Source organism: Misgurnus anguillicaudatus, chromosome 24 (assembly GCF_027580225.2).
Source record: "Misgurnus anguillicaudatus chromosome 24, ASM2758022v2, whole genome shotgun sequence".
NCBI classification, from domain to species: Eukaryota; Metazoa; Chordata; class Actinopteri; order Cypriniformes; family Cobitidae; genus Misgurnus; species Misgurnus anguillicaudatus.
Window position 1 is genome coordinate 7684378 of NC_073360.2, and position 18063 is coordinate 7702440.

Sequence of the window (18063 nt, forward strand, 5' to 3'; positions counted from 1 at the left end):
TCTCTCATCTTCCTCCATGCTTGCCTTGAGGCTCTGTACCGAGGTTATTGGTCTTTATTGCAGTCTCATGTTTTAGCCTGATCTAGACCCTGGATTTTTACCTCCCCAGCTTGTTGTGTTCCTTCTGGAATGCATCATGAAGATAAGTCAGTTTTTGTGTGTATGTGTTTATATTTGTTTTATCTTAGCCACATATATTGCACTTCTTTATGTGTAGCATTACTTATTGCGATTGTCACAGAGCCTTTCAAAATGAGGTACAATGAATGTGAACTGCTTTTCTAACCCGTTTTTCTTTGTTTTTCTCTCAGGAAGAGATACGATGGCTGTGGAATTTTACTCATATCAGAAAAATGTTGTTAATAAAAGCCACCTGCCTCCCCACCATCTACTCTCATTCCTCGCTTGCTGTGTTGCCAGCCTTTTTTTTCCTGTCAAGTATTTCGCCATGAAATATCAAAACAACAGTCAGATTATGTTCACATAAATGATGGTTCAAAATTCATTTGTCTTCTTCATTCACACATTATATTACACAATCTTGCATTTATCAGCCAAACTCTAGTGTTCTTGCTCCAAACATCACCCTATCTGTCTTCATTTGTGTCATCTCTTTTACTGAAGCTTGAACATATGCTCAAATATGCAGAAAATGCTGGAAAATCCTTACAAAACATCTCCAATTCAGTTAGGTTTGATGGTTGCAGAGCATGGACAGCCCGCTTCAAATCACCCCACAGATGTTCAATGATATTCAGGTCTTAGGACTGGGATGGTGATTCCAGAACATATCAGAATGTACTTGTTCCTCTGCATAAATGCACAAGTAGATTTTGAGCAATGTTTTGGGTCGTTGTCTTATTGAAGTATCCAGCCCCGGCGTAACTTCAACTTTGTGACTGATTCCTCAAAATTATTCTTAAAAAAACAGTATGTAAGAAATTTATATCAATTAATTATAAAATTGCCCTGATATGTCACTAGACATTAAGAAATCATTTTCATTTCAAATACTTATATCACTTAAAACAGTGGTCTGGTCAAGATATTGTCATTTAAAAAGTGGAGTTGCAGCCCCCAACTGATGTTTATGATGTCATTTTGTGTATTGGCCACCAGTATGATTGTATGAATCTGGTTGTCCAAATGTGCGTTTGCATACCTCAAGCAACTCCATTCGTGGTATGTGTGCAGAAAAGGCTTCTTTCGCATCCAAGTGCAAAGTTTGCTGAAATGTTAAGCGATGCACAGTGGCACCACCTGAAACAAGTTGATGTTGTAGGTCTTTGGAGGTGGTCTCTGGACTGTTTTTGACCATTCTCACCATCCTTTGCCTCTTCAATATTTTACGTGGCCTGCCACTTCTGGCCTTAAGAAGAACTGTGCCTGTGGTCTTCCATTTCCTCACTTTGTTCCTCACAGTGGACACTGACAGCATATATCTCTGCGATAACTTTTTGTAGCCTTCCCCTAAACCATAATGTTGAACAATCTTTGTTTTTAGGTCATTTGAGAGTTGTTTGGAGGCCTCCATGTTGGCACTCTTCAGAGGAGAGGCAAAGAGAACAACATCTTAAATACCTTTTCTCATGATTGGATGCACCTGTCTATGAAGTTCTAGGCTTAATGAGCTTACCAAACCAGTTGTGTGTCCCAACTATCAGTGCTAAGTAGTTAGAGTTATTCAAAGTAACAAAATGACAAGGGTGTCCAAATCTATGCACATGTCTAATTTTACATTCTCCGTTTATCCAATAAGCTTCATTTCACTACTGAAATATAACTGTGTCTCAGTTATTTAAAAGAATCCAATGAAATTGCTGATCCAAACACCCAAATATTTATAAATGAAAATCGTGGAAATTGTCTGGGGTGCCCAAACTTTTGCATACGACTGTACCAATATGTCATATTCTCTAATCCACACAGGAAAGTTTTGCTTTGAAAAGGCAAAAATAATATCAAGCAAAACATGGAAACAAATGTATAAAGCATTTTGATGTTCAGGCCATTGATTTAATCTCTACAGTCTGGTTCATTTCAGTTCAATGCTTACATACACAATTCGAACATTTCATCTCGGTCACACTATGCTTATAATCCCAGAAAGAAATCAAAAGAATTTGGGATAAGGTCATATTTTCTTATGATGGGTTATACCTTATCCACAAGGTCAAGTCAAATCCCACTATACAGGCAATGGCATACACCCTTATGAAAATTAACAATGGTTTTATTGTGGTAAAAGTGTAGTAACCATGTTTTTTTTGGTGTATTGATTACGATCAGCAAAATCATGGTTTTACTACACTGACTATGGTTTGACTACGCTTTTTGCGAAAACCATGGTTGTCAAAACCATGGTTTTTTTCTGGTTACTATGGTTTTACTACATTAACCATGGTATTTTGGTTTAAAGTGTAGTAAAACCATGGTTCATTTTCGTAAGGGACAATAAAAGAGTATCCCAAATTATTTGATTATTATCAGTGCATTTATACATTTACATCACAGCCTCATACACTCTTAAAAACAAAGAGCCATGCCATAGAGTAACCATTTTTTGAAGAAAGGTTCATCAAATGTTAAAGGTTCTTCATGGAACCATTTTGCCCAAACCGTTCTTCTAATCTATAATTTTTAAAGGAGTACTCCACTTTCATTAAAAAATCCAGATAATTTACTCACCCCCATGTCATCCAAGATGTCTTTTTGTCTTTCTTTGTTCAGTCAAGAAGAAATTAAGATCCCTGAGGACTTTCCAGGATTTTCCTCCATATAGTGGACTTTAGTGGACCTCAACAGTTTATTACGTATTACATAATCACGTTGAAAGGTCACACGTTACATATGTAAACCTACATTTGCAGACCATTTTAAACAATAAACTGACAGAAAGGCATTATGCCACATACAACAATGTCTGAACGGTCCTTTTTCTCCACACATGAGCAGTAGTTTCGCGGTGACCTTTTCATGTGATTACATAAGTAAGGTCATGCTGCCGCATCACACGGCTTGTGAAGATAAGAAGATGTGGTACTTATGATCGTTTAGAGCCCTTTGACGCTACACTGAAACTGTAAACTGTTGAGTCCAGTATATGCAGAAAAATCCTGGAATATTATCCTCAAAAAACATAATTTCTTCTCGACTGAAAAAAACATAAACATCTTGGATGACATGGGGGTGAGTATTTACAATTCTAATAACCAGGGACTTGTCTTACAATCTACTGCATATTCATTAGAAAACAACGTAAAAAAGACCAGTGTTTCTTGAGACCAGATTTGGTCAGGAATGCTTATCATAATGGATTAATACAATAAAAAGTGTGAGCTTTTAAGATAAAAAGAGTGGTGCACTGTAAACAATAGAGGAAAGGAACGAAATAAATAAGTCAAAAAGAAATATCATCTGAAGCAGTCAAACAAAACTGATGCATAAAGCACCGTTGCATTTGATGTGTTATAAATTGTGTTTGAGCCACGTAACGTAGTTGTCTATCATCTTGCGTCCAATCTTAAAGTCTGTGGGCCACACACTAAACATAAGTGCACCGTGAAATCCAGCAGGGTAATGTTTGTGCGTCACGTCAACTCCAACGTTAAGCAGACGAGTGACATACATTAAACCATCGTCCCGCAGTACGTCATACTCGCACGTCACCACGTACGTCTTGGGCAGTAAACGTAACGTTGTGTCAGGTACCAGCAGTGGTGATGCCCGTGGATCCGCCAGCCAGCGATTGGAACCGACTGGATCGTCGTGCGCTGGATTGATTTTGATGGCCACAGGTGGAGCGCTGTAATTGTAAGTCTGACGGTAAGATTCGGGTAAGTATGAACTCCAGTTAACGAATTTAAGCAGAGCAGCTGATTCAGGGTTATTGTGTGTGTTTGTCATCATGGCTCTAAAAAATGACTTATCACTGGTGAAGTATTCGCTCCAGAACCGAACCATAAGAGTGCGGGGTAATATAGGCATGTGCTGGTTCTGCTGATAAGAGGGGGTGTTGAGATCCAGGGCTTGCAGGACAGGGTAGATTAAAGCCTGGACCTTCAGATTGATGTTATTTCTTGGGTCCTGCTGCAACTGAGTACAATTACACAACTATCATTACTACAATAATTGAAATCATAGATCAAAGAGCGTTTGTTAGGTAGCTATGAATTGATTTCTTATTTCCTTCTCTTTGTCTTACCTGTTGGGTGACTGCAGCTGCGAGGTTTCCTCCTGCGCTGTCCCCTGACACCGCAATTCGCTCCGGATTGATACGGTAGCTCTTCAGAACGTCAACATGAAGGAAGTACTTCACCACATGGTACACATCCTCAAACGGCACAGGAAAATGATGAGCTGGTGCTAGGCGGTACCTATACAAAACAAATTATTGTTGGTAATATTGTATTGTTCCCTTCTTATGGTTGTCAGAAAAAGGTACAATAGATTTCTACATACGCTTTTCATAATTGTACAAAGACAAAAAAAGTAACTATAACACTAAAACAGAGAAATGAAATCTGTAAGAGTGATGTGAAATATCTCAGCGAGTGATGATAATGTATTTCCTGAACATCGCAGATGATGGCATTGCTGGATGAGATGTGTACAATTATAACCTGTTGGTGTCCATCCCCTCCTCATGGCAAGTGCTCCTGTAAATTCTATCCACCATTATTCACTTTATCACATGACATTGATTCATTGCACTTTTACCTATATTTAATGTTGTTATAGTTTAGTCTTTGTTGTTTAGTTTTACCTCATATTTCATTATCAACTGTGTCCATGTGTATTTATACCCTTGCCTTAGTTTAATCTTTGTCCGATCTTGTTTGTGTTATGTTTGATAATCTTTTTATCATACTTGTTTTATTAAAGTTATGTTTATTATAATCCGCCTTCCTCATCGTCTCTCCACACCAGCATAATGTTACAGAAGGTCGGACCACACTGTTTAGTATAATTTAGCTGTGTTTTTTGTTTACTTTTCATCCCCCCATCACACTGTCATGGACCTTTCTGGAGAGCTGCCTCTGTACCTTTTTGCTTGCTGGACTAAGCAACTGTCCGAGGAGGCTCCTCAAGGGAACTTCGCCACATTCGTGGAGTGGGTACTGGTATCCCACGGATCTCCAGTCACCATTGATGACGCCAGCCCCACTCCTGAACCAGATACCAGCCAGCCATCACCCCGCCACATGGAGCCTAGCGCAGACCGAGAGCCTGAATCTACCGTGACAGAGCCCAACATTGCCCATTTTTTGACTGTTTGACAATGTTTTTTGCTGTATGCAGTCCCCGCTGGTCCTGCCCAGCTGTCCTTTGCCTTGCTGGTCTTGTCCAGCTGTTCTTCATCCCTGCTGGTCCCACCCAGCCTCCCACTCCCTCCTCCTATATTATCGTCAGCCAGTCCATAGGCCACCAACGACTGGCATTTGTTTACACCCCAGCGTACCCTCAGGGTTTCAGTAACGCAGTGTCAGATGAACTGGGGCATAACCATCTGCCAGCGTCTCAGGGGAGTTTCCCATGTCTCCACCTCCATCCTCTGAGAACCTGACTCCGCCTCTGCCCTCTGACCCATCAGCTCCACCTTGGCTCCAGGCTCCCTCATCCTTACCGTGGCCCGTCTTCCCTCTAGCTCCGCAATGCGATGCAATGCAATTTTATTTATATATCGCTTTTCACAATAGTTAATTGTTTCAAAGCAGCTTTACATTAATAGATGTAGTGAAAAGCACAGAAAAACGACAGATAGCACAACATAATACACGATAGCATAAGCAGTTAAATTTGCTGCGGCTATGACTCAACATTATAAGCGAGCGTATTACTAATGTAACATCTGGAAGACGAAGCTAAGTTAAGCCCAAGAAGGCTGCCTCCACGGGTTAAAAAAACCCCTAGGAGAGATATATATATATATATTTATACACACACACGTAAACGGATAAAAAGATTAAGCGGAGATTAAGCGGGTTCTGCCGGTGATCGTTGGTCAGGCATCAGCTGGGCATCACGTTGAAGGACGGCCAGTAGATCAGAGGTGTGCCAACTTTCACATTTACCGGAACTGGGTCTGTTTGTCTCATTGTCCTCGGGTCGAGGACAAGACAGGGAGAGAAAAACAAAATCATATTCAAACAAAATGTTCAAGCGGTTTTAATTGTAATGTTTTTTTTGAATCGCTAGTTAAGGCGCTAGCTAGCAGCTAAGTTATGCGCTATTTGTTGAGCTCCGCTCAGGCAATCGATACCACAACCTGAGACAATGGCATCTTCTTTGTTTGTCAACGCTTGTCTGTTTACGTAGCAGCCAGTTAGCGCAAGGGAAGGTGATGCAAACGGTAATCGAGTGGTGTCTCGTTTTTTAGACGAACGATCTGTCTTTCCCCTTTACTCGGTTTCGAGGCGCAAGGGGAAGACAAAGACAAAGGGGAAGGGGTAAGACAGAGAAATGAGATTGGCCCTAACTATTGCAGCATAATTATGTTATCCACAGTTGAGGATTTAGCAAATTGAGGGCCCCATGCGAAGGTATATATGGTAACTAAGGGTCACCTTCCGATCTTTAAGAGAAAATGAAACCTGTTGACCCGTTTGACTAAGGCCTGAAGCCCCACTGTCGTCGTTAATGCAGGTTCAGTGGCAAATGGGTCTATATTGTATACTATTTACAAGACCACGAGAAAACGCCAACATCGCAACCCGACCATACGTGTCAACCCGTTTGACTAAGGCTGGAGGCCCCACTGTCATCGTTAATGCAGGTTCAGTGGCAAACGGGTCTATATTGCATACTATTTACAAGACCACGAGAAAACGCCAACATCGCAACCCAACCATACGTGTCAACCCGTTAATGCAGGTTCAGTGGCAAACGGTGGCAAACTATTTAATGCAATTCATTTTGAAGTGTTCATGCTGATAAGGTTTTTATTTATTTATTTGGTTGGTCTGTGTAATGACCGTGAGTGCTTTGTTCCGTAAAAATAACTATTGCGAGTTAAGTACCTTAACTAGACAAATTATGCGAATGCTTTGTTGAAGAGAAAAGTTTTAAGTCTAGATTTAAAATTATCGACTGTGTCTGATTCTCGGACATCGATTGGTAAATCATTCCAGAGCTTAGGGGCTAAGTAGGAAAAGGATCTTCCACTTTTAGACACTTTTGATAGTCTAGGGATAATCAAGAGACCAGAATTTTGCGACCGTAGTGTGCGTGATGGATTGTATTTTGATAGTAATTCTCTAAGATATGAGGGTGCTAGGCCATTTAAAGCTTTGTAGGTGATTAGTGATATTTTAAATTGTATGCGATATTTAACTAGTAGCCAGTGTAAAGATGCCAGAATTGTGCTTATGTGGTCATACTTCTTAAATCGAGTAAGTACCCTTGCAGAAGTTTTGAACTAGCTGAAGCTTGTTTACCTGATTTGCATGGCATCCCCCGAGTAGTGAGTTACAATAGTCTATTCTAGAGGTCATAAAAGCATGGATAAGCTTCTCTGGGTCAGATGTAGACAGTATATGGCGTATTTTTGAGATATTTCTAAGATGGAAGAATGCTGTGCGTCACACGTTGGCGATATGAGTATCGAAGGATAAGTTGCTGTCGAACATCACACCTAAGTTCCTAACCATGGAAGATGTCACCACAGTGCAGCCATCAATGTGCAACTTGTAATCTGACATATTATGTTTGTAGTGATTCGGTTCAATAATAAGCATCTCTGTCTTATTGGAGTTGAGCTTAAGAAAGTTATGTGCCATCCAGTCACTAACATCGCTTATGCAGTCTGTTAGCTTAGAAAACGTGTGTGTTTTGCTGGGATGTGAGTAGATGTAAAGCTGGGTATCATCCGCATAGCAGTGAAAACTTATGTTATGTTTCCTGATAATGTCTCCTAGGGGTAACATATATAACGAGAACAGGACAGGACCTAAAACTGATCCCTGCGGTACACCGTATTTAACCAGGGAGTGATATGACTCTTCCTCATTTACATAAACAAAATGATAGTGATTGGTTAGATCTGACCTAAACCAGGCTAGCGCCTGACCATGTTTGTATGGTAATTTAGTGTTAAGTGAACTTATGGTAGAGTGGTGGCTGCTTGGGTAGCTACAATGTTTTCCCTAATAGCCGTAATTTTGTTAGAAAAGAAGTTCATGAAATCGTTACTATTGGTTTCTGTTTGTTCTCCGCCAGGCTCCCTCATCCCTCTGGCTCTGCCTTGGTCAGTCATCGTACCGCCTCCTCCTCAGGACTACACTCCTCTGGCTCCCCCTCGTCACTCTGTCCCACCGGCTGTGTTGGGCTCCTCCCTCCATCCAGCTCCGCCTCAGTCCTCGGTCACTCTGGCTCCACCATGGGCTTCTGGAACGCCACTCCTGCTTCAGTCGCCAGAGCCGTTGGCTCTGCTTTGGCCCTCCAGCACCTCAGCTTCCCCCAGGCTCTATGTCTGCTCGGCTCGCCCATGTCTCCTCCTCAACAGCCTATGTCACCATCACACCTCCCCAGGTTGTCAAGCAGCAAAACTCCACGCTGGCTCCTCCCTCCGGCAACTCCACCCTGGGGCTTCAAAATGGCTGGTCTCTGGCCAAACATCAGGCTCCTCCTGCTCGGAGCTCCTTCCTGGCTCCTCGCACCTTCGTCACTACCTTGGTTTCCTTGACTTTTTTGTTGTTTAGTTGCCCCTCCCACCACTTCATTCCACAGTTTAAGGTCTGGGCCTGGTTGCATAAACCACCTTAAGTTTTTCCCTTAAGTATGACACTTAAGGGGTAAATTCCCCTAACTAAAAGAATAATTTAAGGGTGTTGCATACAGTATAATCCCTTAAACGGTTCACTTCGGTAAGAGTAATCATTAAGTGTTTCACAACAGCGACCCAGGTTTGTTGTTATAAAATACTATTGTTGCCATGGAGACTTTTTCTTATGCTTGCAACTTGATATACGCCTTTACAAAACTCTTTTTTCCCATGCACATTTATTTTATGCTTGCAATGTCACATACACTCTCAAAAATTTTATCCTGTGCTTTAACATTTTTCAACCAATCACAATTTTCCCTTCATGGCTTATATTACTCAGCTATCACTAAGCCGGTCTACTTCGAGTTCAGATTTTACAAGTAACCATGATAGATGGATTTGTCTGTATGCGACAGATTAACAGAAAGATACAAACAAACACTTTAACTCCATATTGCCAGGACAGTTTTCCAATGGGGTTAAATACACAAACACTACAGGTAAACAGATCACAAGTGTGGATGGTTACCTTAAATAGCCATTCAAAACCGTTTGTGTCAACTTGTGTGCATGTTATCAGGCTAAAATCGCCAGGGTATGTAAACTTTTGATCAGGGTGATTTGTGTAGTTTCTGTTGTCATTATGATTTAAAAAGAGTAAACACAGTTGATTGATAATAAATGGCCTTAACCAAACACTAACCATGAGTGATATGATCTACTGTATAATTTTAGGTGATGTTATGTATCAGTGGTTGTATAACTGGGATGTTTTGGTGCAAGAATGCCAACAGTCAACATTTTTGCAGCATCACACTTAACTTGAATGTTGACAGCAGAAGTCAAGAATACTCATTGTTTGTAGATAAAGAGGGTTTTGGTCTGGCTTTTAGGCCTCGCCCTAAACTTCTTTAAGCCTTTTCCTTTGCTTCAATAAGCTTCTTTGCTACTCTTTCATTCATTGCCAGCAGATCACATGTTTTTGTTTTTGGCATGACACAAAAAGGCATACGCTGAACCGCTGACACATTGATTGTGGACAGTTACAGATCACAACAGCGTCATCAGCAGTTTGATTTCTGCTGTGTTTGGCTGTGAATGGTGAAACGGCCTGAAATCAGTGCGTAGAGATAAAACTCAGTGCTCTATTCATCAACTGTTATCTGTCTTTACTATACTGCTGCAAATGCATTAAACAATTAGATTTTGAACCAGGATCGTTCACCCAAAACTTTAAATGTTGTTCTTAACCTGTATGTAACCTCTATATCTATTCCTCATTACTTTCACTAATTCATAGGAGATAGGCAACAACCATGTGTATCTGGTGTGACCACTAATACAGTTGATCAGGATGTTGATTCTGGCCTGTGAAATGCTACCTAAAATTCTTGAAATTATTAAAATAATAAAAAATGTACCTGTAGCAGACACACAACCTTCAGAATAATGCTAATGGGGTCAAAAATATGACCACAGCTGTGAATTCTTTACAATGGGACAATTTTTAAAAGTCTAAACACAGTGGCAATGTTGTTTGTTTTGTAATTCTGTACTTCTACTTCTGTTTGTCTAGACTAAGAATATAGATCGAGTTAAAAGAAAAGGTTTGTTTATGGTCAGCAAGCAGTCAAGAGAAAACAAAACGAACATCTCAAGAAGAGAGTGAAATGTACTGATAAACACTAATAAAAAACACTGAATACTCACTCTACAGATACAACAACAGCGTTGAGTTCTGTGACCATGTGCCTGGCTAGAAGATCATAAGGGCTCATGCCTAAAGGGAAACGAAAAAAAGGAAACAAGTTTTTGTTTTTTTCTGGCAGCAAGCATCCCTAAGAAATATACAATATTTGTTAATGTCTCCTTATTTTATTATGTAAAAAGTTTTAAAGGGGAGGTTCAATGGTATTTCAAGCATTCTGACTTATTAACACAGTTATAGAGTTGTTTCCTCATGCTAAACGTAGGAAAAGTGTCAAAAAAGCAGTTGGGCGTGTTACAGAGTATTTCTGTGCCGAATGCATTTCGCCAGGGTTCGTACAAACTTCTGATTTTTTTTTCCGATTACGGGTCCAGCTGACGTTTCAGGGGTTTCTATACGTATCACTCCTTTATATGGGCACTTCCCCCGGAAAACCCCGCCCACAAGTCAATCAGTGGGAGACGCTAGAACTTGCAAACATCTTATCACCCGACACAGCTTTGTTTAATTTCAAAACTCAACAATGGCACGAATGAAGAAGTGTGTTTTTGGATGTAAGTAGAAGAAAGTTAGCCTAATGGAAACAATGGATATAGTTTATTATCCGGGGTAGCAGCTGAGTTTTGCGTGTGTGTTTGATGCACTGGATTTTCCCAACCGGGTCACGAGTTGCATGCGGCAAGACTTCGGTCTTATGCTGCAAATATGGGCGTGCATATTATATAAATGACACGAACATGTAGTGAATCATAAGTTAAAACAGTGTTGTATAGTGTTGCACGACTCGTACTCGCTCCTGCCGCGGTAGTAACTCCTCCTTTTTCATTTTATCGTACGTTTTTGGAAAGATTCTGTAAAGCTAATCTTTCTTTTATAAATCTGATTAAACTAAAGACTCTTCGGAGATATAAAGGATGTGAAACTTCTCTATAGGTACTCCAGATTAACATCAGAAATGCAGAAACAGCTTGTGTTACCTGAGCTTACACAGTATGTGTGCTTACAGAATGGTTAATGCTTACTTGCATCAAATGTTTCTTGCATATTTTGATAGGATCTTTAAAAATTAAACCGACTCTCTGGTGGTTTGAAGTATCAAGCAGCCTCACCGACGCCACCCAAATTTTAGTTATATTTGTATTAACTCTTTCCCCGCCAGCATTTTTGAAAAAAGTTGCCAGCTAGCGCCAGCACTTTTTATGATTTTCACAGAAAATTTTCTTCTAAAAAAATACAAACATACAAATATATCAAATGAAAGAACAGACCCTCTGTTTTTCAACAAACAAACAAAAACAGGGAAAAAAGCTGAAATAATTGCATTTTTGTAAACGACTTTTATTAGAGATCAGATTCAGAGCGATGCAGAATTTTACTGTTTTTGGATTAGTGGATGCTTCAGTGTTTTATTAATTGGGTAAGAGCGCCACCTGGTGGATAAAAGCGGAAATATGGATTAAAACTTGTCATTTGCAGAGCAGCGTTTTGTCTTAATTAACGAGACAGCTCATCATTGGCGAGGAAAGAGTTAAATATCTTGGGAAAATACTGCATAGAGAAGATTTAACTCACGTGAGCTGCCCAGACACCATCCTCCTCCATGCAGGTAAATAACAGCTCGCCTTAGTTCTCCTGTATCTTCATTCTGTATAGGCTGATACACGATGACATCCACTCCTTCAAAACTCTCATCCACCACTTTCACCCTATCATCTGACACTGGCACCACTCGCTCCGCAAAGGTGACGAACATCATGACTCTCATGTAGTCAAAAAGTCCCACCAGCTCACTAAGTTCTGCCTGTGGAGAATACAAAGAGAAATGTGTTTAAGAGCGGCACTGTTTGGGTTAATTTCTGTGTGATCTTCCAGCAGAGGTCACATGCTGTATGGTTGTACGTAGACAGATGCTTGATCGACTGAGATGATCTCACTAATGGCCATAGTTAATATGGAATCCACTAAGCAGTCCCAGCTTAAGCCAATTATAAGACACATTGCCTTTAACAGAGTCCTGTCAGTATATTTGTGTATATTATAATTCTAGCAATATAGATGTGATATCTTCAGTCAAAAATTGAAATATAATTTTGCATTTTTTTTTTCAATATATATTGAACCACATGTTTATGTTTTCCAAAACCTCTGATGTTATAACCCAGACGTCAGAAAAATGTCAATCTATACTCATGTTTTTTATTTGAGATAAGAGAAATATATGTGTTTTGGATGTGAAACGTTTCAGGAATTGTAGGAATTCTGTGAGTTAAAGTGCACAAACCAGAAGCAATAATACCCAACAGATGAAGAAGGGATGGCTCTTCAAACACTAATTTCTTAGGTGTGCATTTATGAGGAAGAAACTGTCAGAAGGACAGAACCCATATGCAGGCAACTGAGTTTTAATGAAAAACAGAAAGCCCTTGAGGGAAACAAGGCAAAATAAACATGACCAAAATGGACAAGGTACAACAGTAAAGACAACGAACGGGTACAAGACTGAAAACTTTAGGACATTAAATAGGGAAACTAATCGAGGAGTAACTAATAATGAATCATTCATTACAGAACAAGGAGGGCGAGGCCTAAAATAAAACTGGGTAACACATAAAGTAGCACAAAAAACAGAAGCAAGTTGCTCCCCCTCATGACAACAATAGAGAGGTAGCAATGCCACAATCCTGTCACAATAAACAAGACCCAAAAATACATAAAAGGTGCCAGGGTTGTGACATTTCTCCATCATGGATGTGTTGATTCTGAAAGCCACCTGGAAAATCATGTGATAAAATGTTTGAAACCTTTTGTGGAGTATGCGTATCTACTGTAAAAAGATGCCTATTCTAGCCTCCTTTCATATTTTGAATACATTTTTGTTTGATTGTATACTGAATCTTTGTAGTGTCATTGAGATTGTTGAAAGGCACTATAAAAATAAACATATAATTATTTGATTATTATTAATCAGAGATATCACACTTTATTATTACATTTTTGAAGGACATGTGTGTTCCCTGCGATCATACCCATGACTTTTGCTTTCCTAATGCAATGCTCAGACATTGAGCCTTAAGACTCATATAAGTTTGTTAGTATTGATTACAAGCCTTTGTTTTTGTTTTTAATTCTATGCTATATTTTTATACTATACTGTAAAAAAATTCTTGATTTTTAAGTTTAAACCACTTGACATGAGTCATTTCAACTTACAGTAAAGGAGTTTGTATGAATAAAAAAATAGAGTTAATCTGTATTATCCATTTAGTGCAGAGATCAGATCATTTGCATTTAAAAAGACACACCCAAAATTAATGCCTACAAAGTGGCAATTTTAACTTGTTATAATAAATTATCTGAATGATATTTTGAGCTAAAACTTCATATATGTACTTTGGGGACACCAAAGATTTATTTTACATCTTTAAAAACTCTTGTGAAAATGCCTTTAAAATTTAAATCGTTGAAATGACTTATTAATTCAAGTTTTTTAAACTTAAACATTTTAGTACAACAAGGAATTTTTACAGTGCATTGAGGAGTTGGTATAAACTAAATTGGTCTAAGTTCTTACAACTTAATTTTAATCATTTATAGCAACTTTGAACTTGTCAAAAAAGTTTAAATGACGTATTAATTCAAGTTGTTTAAACTTAAAAATTGTAGAAAGGAATTTTTACAGTGCAGTCTGAATGAAATACAAATAAAACGAAAAAGAAAGGCAGAATGAAGTCTATAATGATCATTTGACTGATGTTGAAAAGAAGAACCCCTTAAAAAGCTCTCCACATTCAAAAATCACATCAAATATACTAACATTACAAATACAAACCTTTAGCATTATGTAAACGCTGGAGTATTCTAATAATAGTTCCAGTATTTACTATTTAAATCACATAAACTAGAATAATGGGATTAAGGATTGAGGTAATCTGCCGTGCTCTCTCTATATATAAACACACAATCCTGAGCAGGATAAAAATATAAACACAAATTATTCACGCGTAACTCAAATACACTAGCCTTCTGTACACACAAACGATGCAAACAGCTGATAACACAGTGAATCAATAAAGTTTGCTTGTCCTTTAAAAAAGTATATTTAATGTATCTATATGTCTTTGAAACAAGAAAACTTTATGTAGTTTAAAATGATCTTACCAAGTGACTCAAACTTCTGAAGAAAGAGTCCGTGAGCATGAGTTTCCATCTCTCCTCTACGTTATTTGGTATAGGTAAATAAACATAATAAGCTGTTAAAGCACTCAGTAACGCCACCAGAAAGACTCCTTTACATCTCATTTTGCTTATTTAGATGACGTCCTTTTTCTTTCTTTAATTGTTTTTATATAGGTTCCACTTTTTCGTTTCACGCGGAAATCTTCTGCAGTTGAGAATGCGTCCGTCGGTTGTGCTTCTTGGTCATTGAGTTAATCCTGAGTTAATTTTGACCTGGAGCCAGCTCGATATGACAGCACGTGTTAATGTCATCTGATCGTGATACTGTAGCGAGGTGCGCGTGCACGTCTCCATTACGCGCTGCAGCATTGAAACCCGACTGGAGCGTCTGTACTTTAGTGCTCAGAGGATCATTTCAAATTCCTCAGATACCCTCATGGGTCATCGCAGGGTTTTTGCCCCCCCCAACCATACTGAGTTATTGGTTGAGGAGATATTATATCAGTCTGCATGACACTCGAGAGCAATATTTACTGCACTAAACAGAATGGCAAAATTATGAAATAATTTAATGTTTTTCAACTTGTCATTGCACAAAATACTCTAGATGGTTGATGAAGATTATAGTCAATTTTGATCATCAGTTTTTCCAAGACAATCACATTAATATGGAATAGAATAGAATAGAATAGAATAGAATAGAATAGAACAGACATAGAAATAGAATAGAATAGAATAGAATAGAATAGAATAGAATAGAATAGAATAGAATAGAATAGAATAGAATAGAGTAGACATAAACATAGACAGAATAGAATAGAATAGAATAGAATAGAATAGAATAGAATAGAATAGACAGAATAGAACAGACATAGAACAGACATAGAATAGAATAGAACAGACATAGAATAGAACTTGTATTTATGAAATGTAATGGAGTAAAAATTATGATAATATGCTTCAGAATGTATGTTTTCCAAAAAAAAACAAAACGTATAAAATGCAAATAATCGAAAAAATACGTTTAAGTAGAGATTAAAACCTCTACTTGATAGTGACCCTAGCAACTTATCAACCCAACTGTGGTCTGTCGACGTTGGAATGAACGATCAATTTACTTCTCCTTTCTGTGTTTTTTGGCAGTCTGTAAAACAATAGCTCCGAAGTCTTGTTAAATCTGTTAGTACAGTCTATTCCACAACAGCTGTTTCACATTTAGAAGCGTTTTCCCCATGTTTTCGCTGATTTTACACTGTACTCAAATGCTGTCGCTCTGTCTTTTGCCACTCAGTGGCGTAACCGCAGTCATTTTCGCTGAAGGTGATGTCACGTGCATACCCTCTATAGAATAGAATAAAGTAGAACAGACATAGACATCAAATAGATATTATATTATATTGTATTATATTATAGAACAAACATAGATAGAATAGAATAGAACAGACATAGACATAAAATAGAATAGATATTATATTATATTATATTTTATTATATTATATTATATTATAGAACAAACATAGATAGAATAGAATAGAACAGACATAGACATAAAATATATATTATATTATATTATATTATATTATATTATATTATATTATATTATATTATATTATATTATATTATATTATGGAATATTATTAGAATATAATAGAACAAACAGAATAGAATTCAATTTTCAGTCAATTAATATGTTAATACAGACTGTGCTTCTGTATAGCACATTGTATTAGCAGCGCAAAAGGTCATGGGTTTGAACCCAGGAAACACATGTTAATTAAAATTATTTTTATTTAACGTGTTAAATAACATTTTTTAACAAAATCCAATATCCGACGTGTTATTCTGTCATTTTTTCTCCCTTTTTTCCAAACTGTGACAAACGGCACTCTTCCTTCTCTGCAGAATGCAATAAATCCGCTCAAGCAATCACAGCGCACCATTCCACTCATTGTAAACATTAATGGCGGCGTGTTGAATACACACGCAATCCTAGTTTTCCTCATCAACTTTGTACTTCATGATCAACAAACAAACAAAAACAAAATAAAACTTTTGATGGCATTGATAAACCTGTGGTGGTTTTCTGTGGCGGGGAATAAACGTAAGCCACCAAAATCTAATAATTTACGCGAGAGGCACTCCGGAGACAGAGAAATGCCGGCTGTTGCTTGTTCTCACAAGACAGCATTAAGTTTCTGTCATGCTAACACATACTGACTGTGGGGGATCTTATGAAAAACTTTCCATTATTTTACTCGAAGTCAACGAAAATTGAGCAGGACTCGGTTTATTGCGTTTTGGAACCAAACTCTTAGGGCTCTATCTTACACTTTGCGCAATGCAGTGCAATGCGTGACGCAAGTGTCTTTTGCTAGTTTCCACCCTGCCCAATTATAATTTTCACGTTTAGCGCCACGTTGTTTAAATAGCAAATGCATTTGCACTCCCTTTTGTGCCCATGGGCGTTCTGGTCTGAAAACGAGGTGTGTTCAGGCGCATTGTTGGCGCGTTGCTATTTGGAGGCAACTAAAATAGACTTCGCCATTGACCAACAAAAACCTGCTTTAAAGTCAATGGCGCAATATGTATTTTGTTATTTAAAGAGCGCATTAGTAATATGCGACTATAAACGGGACGACAACGCGGGTTTGCTTATCACAAAGTACATGAATGCGCAGCAGCACAAAAACGTTATTAATATGAAAGATTAAACGATTGAATGTAAAAGATTATTATTGAGTCACTTGGACATAAAAGAGAACTAATTATGAGACGTAAGAATGCGCAAAGAGCTGCTTCACCTGTAGCCTAAGTAAATAAATGCTTTGCTTTAAACAAATGCATCTGTTTTTAAATGCTACCTCACGGATTTATTGTTTATGATGACTCTGTACCTGTGGATATGGTGAGATGAGAAACATTTTAAAGTAATGCTTAAAACAAACTTATGACGCTGTCCAAGTGCTGAAACATGCGGAGAGCCGTTTGTAAATTCTTTATCTCCTGTTTGTTACAAATAAAAGTATTTTTAGAGTACAAACATTTTCTACATACTTGTATAATATTTTTTGATGATATTTGACTGCCATACATTTAAAGCAATTAAAAGCCTGCTATTTTTACTTCCATGACTAAAAGAATACGGGTTTTTAAGGTTTTAATAAAAAAATAACAATTTCAATACAAGTGAAAAACAACACAATTATTTAAAATTAATCTTAAACTGGGGATCTTCTTCCTCCGCTTAGTTTTTCAGTTTACAAAGTCCGTCATATAAATAGGGATTAGACATAGCGCCAGCGCAACTGGCTTTTAAAGAGGATGAGAGCTGAGACTCTCATTGGTTTATTGCACATTATGCCCAAAATACTCCCATTACTCATTAAAAAAATAGGACCAACCCTTTTCGACCATG

General features: G+C 38.1%; 1 protein-coding gene across 1 annotated transcript; it reads right to left on the reverse strand.

Annotated features, from left to right (window-relative positions):
* Positions 1–1994: 1994 nt before the first annotated feature.
* Positions 1995–15065, reverse strand: aadac (arylacetamide deacetylase). Its single transcript, XM_055195735.2, has 5 exons — positions 14631–15065; positions 12045–12273; positions 10475–10544; positions 4205–4376; positions 1995–4095 (listed from the first exon to the last, which is right to left on the reverse strand). Exons 1-5 carry the CDS (start codon positions 14769–14771, stop codon positions 3469–3471), a joined length of 1239 nt encoding a protein of 412 aa, XP_055051710.2. The 5' UTR covers positions 14772–15065; the 3' UTR covers positions 1995–3468.
* Between the last annotated feature and the right edge of the window lie 2998 nt (positions 15066–18063).